This window comes from Silene latifolia, unplaced genomic scaffold (genome assembly GCF_048544455.1).
Source record: "Silene latifolia isolate original U9 population unplaced genomic scaffold, ASM4854445v1 scaffold_195, whole genome shotgun sequence".
In the NCBI taxonomy this organism is placed as follows: domain Eukaryota; kingdom Viridiplantae; phylum Streptophyta; class Magnoliopsida; order Caryophyllales; family Caryophyllaceae; genus Silene; species Silene latifolia.
Window position 1 is genome coordinate 22,471 of NW_027413159.1, and position 16,605 is coordinate 39,075.

The window sequence follows — 16,605 nt, forward strand, 5'->3', positions numbered from 1 at the left end:
CCCGCCCACCTGACAACCCGCCCCTTCATCCACGCCGCCCATAACCACCAAACCCACTTTTATGAGACCAAAACCATATACAAATAATACAAAAAAAATGGAACACACTACTAATTTTATGTATAATTTCCATTAACGAATGAAATACGTGTTTTACATTTTAATTAGAATTCGTAACTGAAGAATTATGATCGATTTAGGAGGTAATATGGTTAGAATTTGGGAGGATTTAGTCTATTGGGGGTTGTAAAAGGGTAGCAAATGGAAACTAATGTGAAAAATGTACTGAACTGACTAAAATACGCACCTGGATTATTTCTCAAGCACATCATCATCCATTACTACTTCTATTAGTTACCGTTAGATCGTGTTTTAATTTTAACCGTTTAAAAGAAATGAAAAGGATTCCAAATTGTTCTTTATGTAGATGTTTTTTCCTTTTAATATGATGTTGAAATTAGACAAAAATTTCAATGTTTAACATTAGAGTTTGCGTAACTTCTTAACTACAAGGGGTGAAGATTATATGTTTTCTATTCATCCACAAATTATCATGGATTATGGATAATTTTGAACGCATTTTAACTTCAATAATAATGCGTAGATGAAACCCTTTTAAATACTTGGTAATACGGAGTATTGGGAAAAGAAAATACGGTTGAAAAAGTTGGTAGTCGAGTTTGTGAAACCACAAAATCCTGAGAGTTGGGCGGGAGAAACCTGAAATTTGGTAGGGATTGGGGTTTTAAAAAGTGAAAGTACATTAAGGGCGCAAAGTTCATGTTCATCTCCTCAGGCTGCGATTGCGATTACGATTGCGATTGCGATTGCGATTGCGTCTGCGTCTGATCGTAATCGTCACCTCCATATTTCTCTCTCTAAAATTCAATTTATCATCTACATCGTCAGGTATCCCTATCCTCGTCTCCTCTTTTTTCGATTTTCGATTTATTATTTTCGATTCGATACTCTATCTTCGCTAGTACAGGTTACTATTTCTTAATTTTGACCATTAGTTAGTTGGTTTATCATTTGATTTGAATTTCAGATTTAGCTTGTTCACATTTCTCTACTATTTCTGCGTGTGACTCTGATGTTTCTCTCCAGTTCGTGAAATTAGATTACTAACTACCTTTAAGCTTACGCATGTTTTGTTTGAGTTAGCATTACAAAAATGAAATGAAATATACGAGTAACATGTTCTCACTGCATTCTGGAATTTCAATTTCAATGTTCCACTTTAGGATTAGGGTTATGGATTGATTTTTTTTTTTTTTGATTTCTTTCAGGTTAGGCTTAAATGAGTCACTGTCCGAGTTCTGTGTATAATTCCCAATCCCAAAAGATATCCGTCGGCATTGTGGTAAATTCTGTAGCTCCACAGCCGACTAAGGAAAGTAATTTTTCAAATACGATCAAGGAACCTTCTAATGCTCACCGTCTGCTGAATCATAATGTCGACCAAGGAGTGAAATCACTTGCTGCAAACATAGGTCAATTTGAAAAGCCACCATCCTCACCAGCCAAAACACATTCTCTACAGACTGCTCGGAATGAAGCTTTGTTACAACATGCTGTTGCCAATGGCAGCTTGTCTGATACACACAGAAGATCTGAAAATTTCTGTGTGTCAGTCACAAAGGAGCTTCAACACCAGACGAGTGGTGAGGAAATTAGAATCAAAGAAGCTCTAAGGCTGAAGCTCCGCCAAATTTTAGGACCTACTCCTTTCTCTTTTCAACAGAATCTTAATGTCAGTAGTCGTCAGATGATGCGGGAGCAAAATGCCAAAGTTGATGCAAACATAGGTCAATTTGAAAAGCCAGCATCCTCACCAGCCAAAACACATTCTGTACAGAATGCTCAGAATGAAGCTTTGTTAGTACATGATGTTGCCAGGAAGAGAGATGCTGACAACGCTTCTCAAAAGAACGGCAACATGTCTGGTACACACGGAAGATCTGAGAATTTCTCTGCTGTTTGCAACCAAGCTCGTGTGTCAGTAACAAAGGAGCCTCAAGAGCAGACGAGTGGTGTGGAAATTAGTAGCAAAGAAGCTCTAAGGATGAATGTGAGTACTCATCAGATGATGCGGAGGCAAAATGCCAAAGTTGATCGCCATTCCAAACTCAGGCAGAATTCAGACACCATAGAAACCGATTCTGAGAATGTTAGTTTTACCACTAAGAGGCCAGTAACCAGGTCTCTTGCAAGATATAAAGCTCCCACTGCCGGTCGGACTAGAAATTTTAAATCCAAGTCTTTATTTCGTGATGAAAAGGCAAAACAGTGTAATAGTTTATCCTCTTCTGCCAAAAAGCATATGCCTTCTCAATCTTGTGCTGTAAATCGTGGCTGCTTGACGACTGATCATACTGATGGCGCCAAGAAAAGCTGTGGAATCAAGCCAGGTGACTTTCTGTTGCCTTTGACAGGCTTGAAGAACATCCAGCCCGTGGTGACTGGGGATGAAAAGTCAACACCTGCAAAAGAACTACCATTGCGAAGTGTCACGAGACCTCCTCCTTCACATGGCTGTTTGAATGAAAACATTGAGCTGCAAGACTCAGAAAATCCAGTTCTGCGAGAAAAATCAGAGCATCATGAGTCTTTTGGCTTTCAAACTCCTGCAGCTCTGCAGGAAGATCGCGATGATTGTTCTGATTGTCCATTGTTTAAAATGACAGGGTTTGTTCTTAATTCATCTCCACCACATGGATCTCCCCCTAAAGCTGGTCCGTCTATAGTTGAAGATAAATGTTTAACTGTGAGCAGCTCAGCTACGGAAAACGATGACAATTCTGATTCTTCTGTGAGGACACTATTATTTCCCGATCTTAATTTTTACTAGGACTCTTTCATGCGTGCATACACCTATCACACTCTCGCCACTTATTCATGTAATATTTTGTCGTTTCTGTTGTATTCACAGGATGGCACAGCAACACCCGATGACAGATATTCCAATGCCAGTGACTCAGAAGAGAAGGATGCTGATGATGGGCTCTTCACACCCGGTAAAGGAGAACCTGATGGCACCGAGGAAGTTTCATCTTTGAAGAGAGGTTGCTTTCCTTTTACTCTCATTTATGCTTGCTTATTCATGTTCATTCACCAACCTATCAGGTCATTTAGTGGGGGGGAGGGGACTTAGGTCATTGTTCTAGTAGCTGTAAGCCTCCAGGAAGCATTATGGTAGTGATGTTCTATCTTAGAAAAGTCATTGTGGTCAGAGATGTAAAAGCTTACAATGTACATGAGGGATATGTCTTCCCTCCGAAAAGCCGTGATTCACAATTTGTTTGGGTAAATAATTCTTCTGAAGAGAAATAGAATCACATCCTTTTTGCAGTGTTCTGGAAGGCTACATTTAGCAGTCTTTTTAAATTGCGTATGTGCATATGCCACATCAACATTACCTTAGGAAATTTTACTCTACATTTTATGTAATTTAAGTTAGCTTAGCTTTGGTCTTCATTTTCTGATACATGTGATTTTAATAGCAATATGCCGATATCTTGATGCAGATTCTACTTATTATGTGGATTAATTTCTACATTAGAAATTAATATATTTAGTTGGTCTTCCCTTACTGGAACTCAAAATTCTTGGCCAATATTTGTTTTTTTTTATAGCCCTAGTACAGGCATTGTTGAAAGTACTCTTTATCCGTGCCTAAAGTCCTAAAACTTCTTATGGTATCAGGGGCTGTGTTATACGGAGTATAAATTAACCACTCACTAGAAGACAATTACTTAGTAGTTTTCAGGATGGAAGTTGCTGCAGTATGTAAGGGTGTCCAGATGCTTTAGAGTAGGAAGCTTATTCAAGACTCCCAAAATGCAGCATCTAGTGCTAACTGATCTTGTTAAACAAAGCACTCTGCCGATCCAGATGCATTAGCAGAGCTCAGCAAGTCTACTAACACTGAAGCTCTAGAAGCGTGCTTACATGCTATAGTCAGGGATTAAAAGGAGTATCCCTTATTTTCCCATTTTACCCAAAGCGATGTGCATATTTTTGTGATTAATGCCAAAAAAAGGGGATTACCTTTGACCCTAACAAGTGCTCTTTAAGGAACAGACAGCCCTTGATCTGTATGTCAATACATTGATAGTACCTTAATTGTTCTATGGAGAATCACGATTTAATTAAAGAGAGTACATAGCTAACTTTTTATGTTTAAGACTTCAGAGACAAGTAGTTAGAGACATGTGTTATCAGCCAGAAAACCAAGTTTTGTGCCATCGTTCTTCACAATATACATGGATCTATAATTGTTAGTCCTTCTCTCTTTCCTCACGTCTATTTTATTGATGAAAATTGTTGGTATTCCCGACAGCCTATATGGAAGATGTTCAAACATCTTCAGAGATTGGGCTTGTTGAGAAACCAGTATTCTTCTGGAACAAACGACATCGCAGCCAAGATGTTGATTTTGACGACGTCAGTCCTGCTTTCACCAATCCAAAAGGTACATTTTTAGCATGCTTCTGCTTTTAGGGTCTTCTAGTAAACGTAAAGATGTCCTTTTCTGTTTGTTATATGACTAATTATGAGTGGGCAGTTGGTGGGAAACCAGATGATATATTCATGGAAGCTTCAGAGGAAAATGCAGACAATGGAATTGCAAGGTTTTCATTTTAATCCCGATTTTAGGAAAACCAGAGAATTAATTAAACATTGCTTTGTTTTTTTCCCCCCGTGTGCTATGAATTGCTTATTAACACCGATCTTCCCCGATGATATTTCAGAGTAATTTCATTACTGGGGTTGGCTTTAGAAAAGGTTAAGAGCAAAATGGCATTGGCGGCAAACAGAAGATGCTTAGATATACTGATGTCTGCTTCTAAGGAAATTCATTCACAGTTACAGGACGTTGAATCTCAGATTCAGACTGATGTGTAGGTGCTCTCAACCTCTTGACTAATTTTCCTGTAGATTATTGAGTCCTAAAAGTGGTAACTGTTGATTGTTCAGAAGGAAGCTTACGTGCCTTAAGACATTGAAAAGAAAACATCTGGAGACTATGCTTCAAGGTAATCAACACATCGCTGTTGTGTCAATTCATCAACGACGTTACATTTTTCTTGAATTTCAAGTTAATTTCTGTAATGCTTCTTACTTAAGACTTGATATTCCCACTGTTTGGATTTGCCACTATGACATCATTTTAAACATACATGAGTTGGTGCTTGCCTAAATGTGGATTCTCTAAACTTCCTTTAACAGAGTCTAATTTAATACTCCGTATGTCAGTAGTCAGTGTGCACTCTTTTTTAAGGGACTACTAAGTGACAGACTAAGATATACTTCATCCAATTTTTTTGGTCTCCATTTGACTTTGATTGTCCAACGATAACTTTGATCTATATTTACTCTTGATATATAGGAAAAACTTTTGTAAGATAATAATATGAAAACAAGTGCAATTAGTTTAGAGAGTTACTTTACATTATATATTTAAGCATATATGGAGAAAATAACGGACTAAGTGACAAACTTTGATCCCCAAACCCAACAGGTAGAATGTGGGATTAAGATCATACATGGAAACATCCTCAGTGCTGCATGTTTTGATGACGAGGCTTGGTTCTCTTGCAATTGTTTAAATGTCTAAAATTGTATTTGTAATGCAGAACAACAAGAATGTCTCAAGGTCATACATGAAAAGTTTATGGAAGAGATTCATATGTACCTTCAGGATTGCAAAGGTGCAGCAGAAGGGCTGGAAATGCAGCACATCGAACTAAAAGAAGCCTTAGAGGCACAAAGTGAGTTTCTCTTATTCTTAATGTTCTTGCAGAGTTGTAGTACTATCCCCTTTTTGTTTGGGATTTGGCACATTCTCTTGTTAGGTATGTTCAGCTAAAAGGGTGCTTATAATTTAACAATTTTATTGGCGTTGACTGTGCGGTACTCACATTTTTAATTACATAGTACACTAAACTGCCCGAAAATAGGCTTAATAGCTACACCAAGTTAGCTTTTCACTCCACCATACTGAACTCTAGACAGCATAAGATGTAAGTTTCCATAGTTCCATGCCCTGGTTAACTGAACAAGAAGTCCTTTTCTGATTAACTGAAGACAAACATATGTTGGTATATGTTAACAGATTGAACATGATGGTGTTTCTCTTCAGAATTTTATATGGGCTCATACTGGATATAGTTTTGACTATGGAAATCCATTCTTTAATTCAGAACAATGAAAGGATGATACCATGCCTTTTAAATACAATGTCAATAGAGGCCTCATACTGTTAGGTATTTTAAATTTATGAGAGATATGAACCAAGTATAGCTGCTGACTAATTATCGCATGGGTGTTAGTCCTCTATTGCATTGCCTTTTGGTAATAATGAATTTAGAAGAAGATGTTTTATATGATTTGTTTATCTGTCCCTGTGCATGTTATTCTTTTGTCTTGCAGAAGTATCACAAAGGAAGCTTGTTTCACAAGCAGAAGCAGCAGTTGAGAACCATATCAGTGATGCCCACAGAAAAATGACGTCTGTCTGTAAGGTATGTGCTGAAAGCCTTGAAATGTTGTTCGGTGGAAAATCCTGCATCTCTGTGCATTCTGAAAGTCATGTACTTTTTAAGGATTTTATTAGTTTTTATATATTCCATTAGGCAGGTAAGATAGTCCTGTACAACGGCATACACCATGCCGTCAGCGGTCAGTGTGATTGAAAGAGAAAATTAACTCTTCTTGATAAAGAAATGAATTTTACCCTTCTACCATATCAAAAAAGAAAAGTGGGAAAATCATTTCATTTAAATAATGTTTCCCCAAACAAAGCAAAGCCCTAAAAGCCCTTAATCCTTCCTAGTTACCGATGCTATTTATGATCTTTAATGATGTATTGTCATTGTCATAGATGAATGTTGACATGATTCTGCATTGTCCAACATCGCAGATGAGACAAAAGAAGATGCAACAATTGAAATTCGCCGTTGGAGAGTGCTTAAAGGATGTGGTGTTGGGTTAACATCGAAACAGCCCTGTGATTAAAGTGGATGTTAATTTCTCATAGACTATATTTTTGGATGTACATTGATCTAAACTTTTATAGCCTTCTGAATTTGCAACGTAAACTGAGTTTCTAGATAATACTTCTATGTGTTACTCCGAAGCTGCAAACTCAATAGTATTTGTAAACTCAGAGAGTAATGAAAAGTTCATCTTCCAAAGCTTCTTACCAGCTCCTCTCTTCGATTCATTGATAGTTGGCACTTGACAAGTAAAATATCCAGGAAATAAAATTAAGCTAAAAAAAATTAACCAAAAAAATGGATGAATGTTGCTGTGTTTTGTTTGTTATATAACTCCTTCAACCCAATTCTTGTCCTATTTTTTTTCTTGAGATTTCAAGTTTATTTGTTATCTTTCTATATTGGGAGTGTTTTTTATGGGTCATTAAATTACCCATATCTATTATGATCAACTTGTCATTCAATAACTCTAATCACAAGTGGTCATTTCCCATCTTCTAAACAAATGATTGATACGGAGGGAATATTTAGTATACCTCTTACATACATAATACGGAGTGTGTACATGATAAGTTATCGAATCATATACTTGACAACTAATTAATATAAACATAATATGTATCTTTAATAAGTATTACATTGACCTATATTATAAATTTAATGTACATCTTATATACATAAAATGCACTTGATGATTTATTAATCCGTACTTAGATAATTAATTAAAATAAACTAGTTTTTGTGCCGTGCAATGTAAGGGACAATTTTGATATTTTAGTATTTGATTTATTACTTTTATTATCATTTTGGTGCGTTCTAAAAATCTTGGCCCGCTGATGAGAATGAAATGGCGAAATGTGATACTTTAGTTTGTCTTTTTATTATATTTATTATATATGAAAATTAGGATTTTTTTTATAGTTATATAAGAACATTTTTGTAATTAATTTCAACAATTTATTTGAGGAAGAAAGAAGATTTGATGAATAATATAACGTTATGATAACGTAAATACAAAGTATAATAATGTTGATAGAATACACAAAAGGCCGTTCTAGGAGTACAACTCTAGAGACGGACTTGCCAATTATTTGTAATAGAAAATTAGCAAAACTAAGGCCCTGTTCTTTTGAACTTAATTTGAGTTCTAATAAGTTGATTAAGTTCGATTCACTCTATTAAGTTCGATTAAGTTTAGTTCGATTGATTCACTCCATTCATTCGATTGGTTCGAGATCGATTCGATTTGGATTCGAGTTCAGTTCAACATTAATATTATTATTCTTATTTTATAATATATTCTTATTGTTATCATTATTATTATATTAATTTATTTACTATTTTTATTATTATATTAAAATTTATTTTTATTATTTATTATATTATTATTAATAATAATAATATTATTATTATTATTATTATTATTATTATTATTTTAGTTATATTTATTTATTATTTTATTATTATGATTAATGGAAATATTATTAGTATTAATTATTATTATTATTATTATTTTATTAATAAAAATTTTATTTTTATTATATTAATAAATTATTATATTACATCTATTATTATTATTATTTATATTAATTGTTAGTATTTATAATATTTGTATTATACTTATCATATTTGTTTTTTAGTTATTATTATTATCATATTATATTATTTAATATATTATAATATTACTAGTAATATTATCATTTATATTACTATTATATTATTATTAATATATTTATTATTATATTACTATTTTAGTTTTTATATTACTTATTAGATTATTATTAGATTATATTAATATATTATTAATAATAATAATAATGAATAATATTATTATAATATTTATTATTATTATTATTATTATTATTAGTATTATACTATTTATTGTTATTATTATTATTATTATTATTATTATTATTATTATTATTATTATTATTATTATTATTATCTTTTTATTTTTGTTTGATTCGATTCAAAGCTCTATTAAGTTATTCGGGGCTCATTCAGTTCATTGATTGATTCAGTTTCAGACAAGCCAGACATTTCAAATTCAAAAGAACAGGGCCTAACTACATTTTTTCAAATGGCATTCGGCCCTATTTTTTTGGACTGAAAGGATCCGGGTCTCGAATCGAATCAACTTATAAGATCTCGAATCAACTTATAGGATCTCGAATCGAACTTATAGGATCTCGAATCGAACTCAACTTATAGGATCTCGAATCGAACTTATAGGATCTCGAATCGAATCGAACTTATAGGATTCGAACTAAAATCGAACTTATTGGATCGAATCGAATCGAACTTATAGGATCTGAACTAAATTAAACTTATAGGATCTGAACGGACCTTACACGATCCGAATTTAAATTAATTTAACTTAAATATTATTATTATTATTATTATTATTATTATTATTATTATTATTATTATTATTATTATTATTATTATTATTATTATTATTATTATTATTATTTTTTTTTATTATAAAATGCACGCAGCTTTCATTAAGATAAAGATTGAAGTTTACATGAAATTGGTGGGGAGCCGAGAAACAATCTGGGCTCCCACACCCTTAGCAATAGCAAAGCTAAGTCTAGTAAAAATGTAAGCGGCCACCCGAGCCCCCGCATCCTGAGATACCGAGAATTTCTGGACCCGCTTGAGCAAAGCAACCGCATCCGAACCCAACTCCCCAAAGCGAAGAGAAAGAGAAAGGAAGGAAGCCGCAGTTCGCACCGCGCACAAATCCCCATACTTGGCACACTTTCAGAGAGCAAAGATCGACGACAACCCGGCCCAAGCACAAAATCATCAACCTGGGCCCCGAGTCAAGGGGGAAGAACTCGTCAGTCGACGCACACATCACGCCCGTCCCAAGAATAAAGCAATAAATCCCCGGACGAAGAGAGCCACCATGTCCATCAACCAAACCGATATCAACCTCCTTCCCGCAGAATACCTGGGACCTATAACGAGATGTCGTAAAGAGTGTCCGGACAAGGTTATGTCGATGTTTAACACCCACAAAGACCAAGACAAGAAACAGCGTGGTCTCCAAAAACATCCCCAGCAAAAACCCGAGAGCATGCAGGACAGGGCCTAGACACCGCGAATAACGGAATACCCAGACGATACCCCAACACACTACGGTAAGTCCTCCCGTTCATAGTCTGCCCCAACCCGAGATAGGAACAAAGACGTAACCAATCGAGGAGTGAGAACCCCGCCGAGATCGCCATAAAGCAAGCCGGCGCGGTGTCAAAGAGAAGACAGGACTACGAGGCAAAGAAAGAACCTTCGAGAAATAAATATCTGCCAATTTCTTCATAAGTTTGGGGGCAGCAATTTCACTAGGGTGACTTAAAACACCAGAACCTGTAGTCACAGTAAACACCTGCGCGGCATCATCAAAAGCAGGGCCAGCAGCCACAATACCAGAAGGGCCGAGGAGCCTAGCCTGCAAACCAGCAGACTGCAAACGAGACGCAATAAAAGCATAGAAAAAAACATCTCCCGCCGCATAGACACCAAGACCACCAAGATGGAAAGGGAATGTAGCAAGGCGCCACTGCCAATCCCCAAAACCCGGCCCAGAGGCGGTGACAATACGTTCCAAGCTAGAACGAAGAGCGGCATCAAAAGGGAGATGGACAGACCCAAAAACACCAGGGGAGCAAGTACGAAAGGAGAAGTAAAGCTTAGAGATACCAGTACAAGCCCGCAGAAGAAGCAACTCACATTGCGGGTCCTCAATCCTCGCAACCAAGTCCATTAGCTCAATGGTCTTAGTTACTCTCGTCGCCACAATCTCACTGCTAAAATCATGGCGGTACTAACAGTCCTCCCAAAACGTAACACCACGCAATGGTCGAGAAATGGAAGTGGGAAAACCCCGTAGCCGACTCCGTGGATCCTCAACAGGCCAGAAGACCTCCGTCTTGGAGACATTAAGATGCAATCCAAAACGGGGGCCATCCAACCTAATCAAGTCCAAAACCTTCCCCACCTCCAAAGTATCGCCCACAATGGTGCCATCATCTAAGTACCAGGCCTGTAAGGTGAGGTCAAAAGTGTCCCGGATCTTGCAAGCCAAGGGATGCAAAACCAACGCGAAAAGCAAAGGCCCCAACGGATCACCCCGCCGAACACCCCGACAAGACCACAAGCAAAGTGCTCCCCATAGAAAAGGCGGGCCGGGCTGGAATAACAAAACTCCACCCAACGGGAGAGAGCCGGGCAACGACGGCGGACCTCCTGAAGCATGGTCGAGCGGTCAACAAGGTTGAACGCATTCTGGAAATCAACCAATAACATGGAAAGCCCGACCGAGTCCCCCGAGCCTCAACGAGCGGTTCAAGGCATGCAAGATAGCCTCTCCTCCACCGGACACACCCACCCCGAACTGAAGCCCAGCAAAATAAGAAGCTAAAGACGGACCAACCATATAAGCACCAACCTTAGAGACAAGCCGTCTCCGCACTGTTCAACAAAGAATAGACGAACACCACCACCCGGTTTAACGAGTGGCGTGAGAGGGGCGCTGGCAATGTACTCACCCAGAGGAAGAGGACAGCGGCCTTCAAGAAAAAGATTAACCACCCTAGTAATAGAAGTGGTCAAATCATCTGAAATAGCAACAGCAGCGCCACTCAAACAATCCATAAGGTGCTGAGCACGAAGACCATCCCTCCCACAGGAAGTACCACGAGGAAAGCTCCGTATCATATCCAAGACAACCGCCGAAGAGGCCACCAGAGGATGATAGTCCCCAGACAGAGGAGGCAATGAAAGGGGCGGGGCAACGGGATGCTTCTCACGCAAGGCCACGAGAGTGGCATCGGAGTAGGGGGCGACCCCAGAGGAAGAAAGCACCCGTACAGAAGCAGTATAGTGGCCATCAGAGATCTTCCGCCGACACTGGCGGAGATTAAGCTCACTCAAATCCAGACCCTCATCCACCGAAAATGAAGAAGAGCCCTCATCAAAACACTCCTGTAACAACTGCAAACCTCCCCTGTGTGTCCCCAAGCAAGGATAGCCCTGGCGATACCCTCCTCCTCCCGAAGCCGACGCCGAATAGCAGTCCGACACTCATGGTTACTCCGAGGAGCGAAAGTCCGGAGCAAGCAAAGTGGTAGGGCAAGCAAACGAATCCAGCGGGAGAGATCACTAGGGGCATCATACACCGAATCCAAGGCCCCTTTCAAAACCCGAGCAAACCCAAGACGGCACTTAGGAGGAATAGATTTTACGGTGCGAAGGCCCAAAGACAACAAACGATCCAAGCAAGATGTAGACCACGGACGAGCTCGACACTAACATCGAAGAAACCGAAGTAGAAGGAGCGTGGGTCTCGGAATACCGTATATATGAAAGGTGTAAATGCCGTCAACACACTCCGGGCGCTGGACCACATCACCCCGACTATGCCGGCATCTAGCTCCGACAGTACGGGACATAAAACACACCCCGCACAACCAAAGCCCCATCCGTCTCAAAGAACTCTCGGCATTGGAGTAAACAACAAACTATCGCAAGAGTCCGACGCGTAAGGTCCAACGCTCCATCATGGCAATGTCGGGTCCGGAAATGCTTCGCTAAGCCGCCTTGGTAAGGCCGCTACCGTAACCATCCCGACATCCATGAAGACCCGAAAAAGGACAATTGTACCTAACTAGCTCAGGCATGAAAGGACACCAATCCAAACACCCTTCTCTTGCGTACTCACGGCGCCGAAAAGCCGAGCACCAACCCAAATAGAACAGAAAACCACCGCAGCCTTTGAAACGGCCCAAAACCCCCTCACACTTAGCAAACCGTAACACCCACAACACCCACACCCACCAAAACACTAGTGGGGCGGTGCAGCGGGCTTGGCCACAAGCGTAAGATCCGACAACCGCAAAGGTAAACAGAGGCACGAAAAACAAAAATCGAACAAAAGGAAAACGAGAAGAGAAAAGAACACACACCGGCGGTAGGCAGGCCGGCGATGTCCCGGGACAACCCCTAACACCCAAAAAGAACCTCCAAAACGCCGGAGCACAACCGTCGACTGACACCAACGAACCATGCGCCAAAGAAGCACAAAACCACCACCCCACAGCCCTAACCAAAAACCACAACCGACGAGGGGTAGTGACGGAGAAGGAGGAAGGAGGTGACGGCGGTGAAGAAGGCAGTCAAACGGCAGGAAGTTCGAAAATACAAAAAGCACGCACCCAAGAAAAGCGCAGATCGCACTCACACACACCCAATATAATAATAAAAGGAATATTATTATTATTCAAAGCAGCACTACTGCCGACAAGAGCCGCCGACTAGCAGGACCGGCGACGGGCAGTAGAGCAAAAGGACGATGGGTGCGCAGGCAACCAAGGGGGCGAGGCAAGAGGATTCCCTAAACGAAACACACAGAAGCTGAACAACCAACTCCGACGAACCCAACGTCGACAAAAGCGACGGTGAAAGCGAGGCAGAGGCAGACAGACGGGAACGAAAGACGCCAGCGAGCAGTGGCGGCGAAGGGACTAGAGAGCAAACGGCAGGAACCCAACTGAAAACCACAGCAAAACAACCACCAAAACCACCAGGGGACACCACAGGAGCAGGCGACACGAACTGGCCGACTAGAAGTGGTGGTGATGGGCGGTGGTGAAGATGGTGGCACAAGCAACGGAGAAGTAACGGATATCGCGCATGTATGCACTTGTCGCCTTTTTCGCCGCTCCCTCACTCTCTCTCATTAATAATATTATTATTATTATTATTATAATTATTATTTTATAAAACCGCAACTTATTATTATTATAAAAACGCAAACTTTTATTGAGATTAAACAAAAAAATTACAAGAAATTCGTGGGCAACTAAGAGAGAATACTGATAGAAAATATAGTCTAAAACACAAGGTAAGATAATAATATTTTTTCGCTTTATATACATTGATTTGTTCATACATTATACTACGTTTATAACTTATAGGATCTGAAGTGAACTTAAATTAAGTGACTTTTAGTTCAAAAGAACAGGGTCGAACTAGAGATTTAAGTATGATTTAGGCGTACATGTGAGATGTAAGTATAGATGTTTTTCATCCCCTATCTACTTAATGAATAGGTGATGTCTATTATTTTTCCGTCAAAAAGCATATTCTCAAAAAAGGAAAAAAATGAGAATTGTGTTCATTCACTCAACCAGGAAACTAACAATTACAATATAATTCATCTACGTAATTTATTTTCATTAAAAATAATCTTTTAATCGACTATATTATTTTCATTAAACTCTAAATTATAATATTTTAATTAAAATAAAATAGAATTGATAACAAAAAACTATAAATTGCTAAATATATTATTGATCCTATTATTAGATGATGTGTTGATCCATATTTTGTATAAGACAAAAAATAGAAATCGTTGTTATTATTTTTGTGACATAAAAAATTGAAAAAAAATAAATAAATTTAAACTTAATAGCTTTATGCTATACAAATATTTTCATTAAAATATACTTCAACTCATTACTCAAATTCTTTTAACTAATTTTCAGTTTTACCTTTTATTTATCAGAGCAAAATGCAATTACGTGAGATGTAAACGATTATAAGATACCAATATCATATAAGTAATTTTATAAAAAAAAAAAAAAAAAAAAAATTAAAGTATCGTGCATATAATGCACGGGGCCTAAACTAGTTTAATATTACAATCAAAACAATACTATTAAAATTAGATTTCTTAATTCATAAGAAAAGACCAATACACAAAAATCAATAAAAAAAAAATTATCGGAGAAAGTTTGTGAGTGCTTGAATAACATATTTGATGAAAAAAAAAAAAAAAAAATGATTTAAAAGCATTCAAAATTGGAACAACGAATTGGATAATATATAAACATTGATTTCCAACCAATAACCATGCAAAATATTTGTTTTTGTGCACTATTAAAGGATCAAATTAACATCCTCTTGCAAAATGCATCATACTTCAACACTTCGACTAAGACATTTGATTTATAACTTGTTCGACAAAATACACATAGAAGAGAAATGTTAGACAGAAAGGTAAATTGCGCGAAAGAGTACAAAAAATATAGTACAATTTACAAAATTTATCAATTAATGTTTCAAGGTTAACATATATTATGTGCCACATATAAACGATTCATACTGGAATTTGAACTTGCACATACACTACAATAAAAAGGAAAAATCGACAAGAATGAAAGAGTATTCAAAACAAAAGAAAAGTGTAAAGAAAATTTATAACCATTAATCCTTCTGCAATTTGAATACATACACAAAATATAAGTAAATAGGATTCTAACTATTAATTCAAAACATAATAAGGATAAAAAAGCGAAGTAATTCATTTAGTTCTCTATGCATACTTTATCTACAAACTTTTTTAATACAAATGAAAATTTAGAGTGTTGCTATAGTTATATAGTATACCAATTCATATATTATATATCCAGATGTACAACAATACTACTATACATCAAAGGATATTTTAGTTTTTCTCAATTATTTTTGTTAAAACTTAAAACAAAACTAACGTAATTCACTTCATCCTCATTCTCTCTATAACTGCTTCCATATCTTTTTAACTGGTCTCCATCTTCCTTCATTATGCAGTTTATTAATCATTTTCTCCCCTTAAATGATTCTATCAACTATTATATCTCTTCTTCAATTAAAATCAGTAAGAATTTAATCAATTTTTAGCATTTAGTGGAGGAAGTTTCAATGACGGATGCAACATCAATATCATCATCAAGAAACATGAACATCAAAAGAGCATGAAACTTCATTGAAAAATGAAACATTTAACTCAATCAATAATGTTGGAAAGACAATTAGAAATTACATCTTTATGTATTCTTGAAAGTTTAAGTTCATATTCTTTTTATAGTGGCTTGTATTTTTTTAAGTAAATTACAATTAAGTTTTAGCTAGTATTATCTTCATAATAATTTGTATTCTTTTCATAGTTGCTTGTAGTTTTTTAAAGTACATTACAATTTAGTTTAAGCTTGTATTCTTTTTATAGTAACTCATATTATTTTCATAATAGTTCGTATTCTTCATGTGCGTACAATTTACGAGTTCATAGACATTGAAGCCGAATAATCATAATTGATTGAATTTAAGCGAGTATGAAAGTCTTTCACATTAAGGAACAATGGAGGCCATACGTTTAACCATCATTGATATAAGGAAGATAAAGGTGACGATGGAGTTGTTATATTTGGGGCATGATAATAATTGATAAGATTAGATACATCGCATAGTGTGATAAGAAAGTCAAACAAGGTTGTATATGTTAATTTTTTTTCAATTATATATTTTTTTAAAAAATGGTGAAATATTTGTATTAACGAATGTCTTGGGGACAATTGTTATCATTTGCCTTTTAAATATTTTGTTTTCGATTAAGTTTTTAGTAAAAAATTGAATTTGAGTAATTGAATGAAAAAGGACAAAAACTTTTTTTTTTTAATTTCTAAAGTTAGCTATATACTGTAATATGTTAAATGACTAAGTTAACCTTAAACTAATCAATTGAAGTAAAGTGAAATTTGGCACGTGTCGGGGTAGT

General features: G+C 36.9%; 1 protein-coding gene across 1 annotated transcript; it reads left to right on the forward strand.

Moving 5' to 3' along the window:
• Nucleotides 1-555: 555 nt before the first annotated feature.
• On the forward strand, nt 556-7,210 carry LOC141638200 (uncharacterized). The gene is made up of 10 exons (XM_074447604.1): nt 556-909; nt 1,290-2,812; nt 2,933-3,065; nt 4,343-4,474; nt 4,568-4,634; nt 4,755-4,904; nt 4,981-5,039; nt 5,640-5,774; nt 6,436-6,527; nt 6,926-7,210. The coding sequence occupies exons 2-10, from the start codon at nt 1,301-1,303 to the stop codon at nt 6,995-6,997; spliced, it is 2,352 nt and encodes a 783-aa protein (XP_074303705.1). The 5' UTR covers nt 556-909; nt 1,290-1,300; the 3' UTR covers nt 6,998-7,210.
• Nucleotides 7,211-16,605: the final 9,395 nt, after the last annotated feature.

Bases quoted from the DNA above. Each gene is read 5' to 3' on its own strand.
- LOC141638200 (XM_074447604.1), top strand. From the start codon at position 1,301: ATGAGTCACTGTCCGAGTTCTGTGTATAATTCCCAATCCCAAAAGATA. The intron at 4,475-4,567 runs GTACATTTTTAG...ATGAGTGGGCAG, and splicing joins TGCTTTCACCAATCCAAAAG to TTGGTGGGAAACCAGATGAT. The intron at 4,905-4,980 runs GTAGGTGCTCTC...TTGATTGTTCAG, and splicing joins TCTCAGATTCAGACTGATGT to AAGGAAGCTTACGTGCCTTA.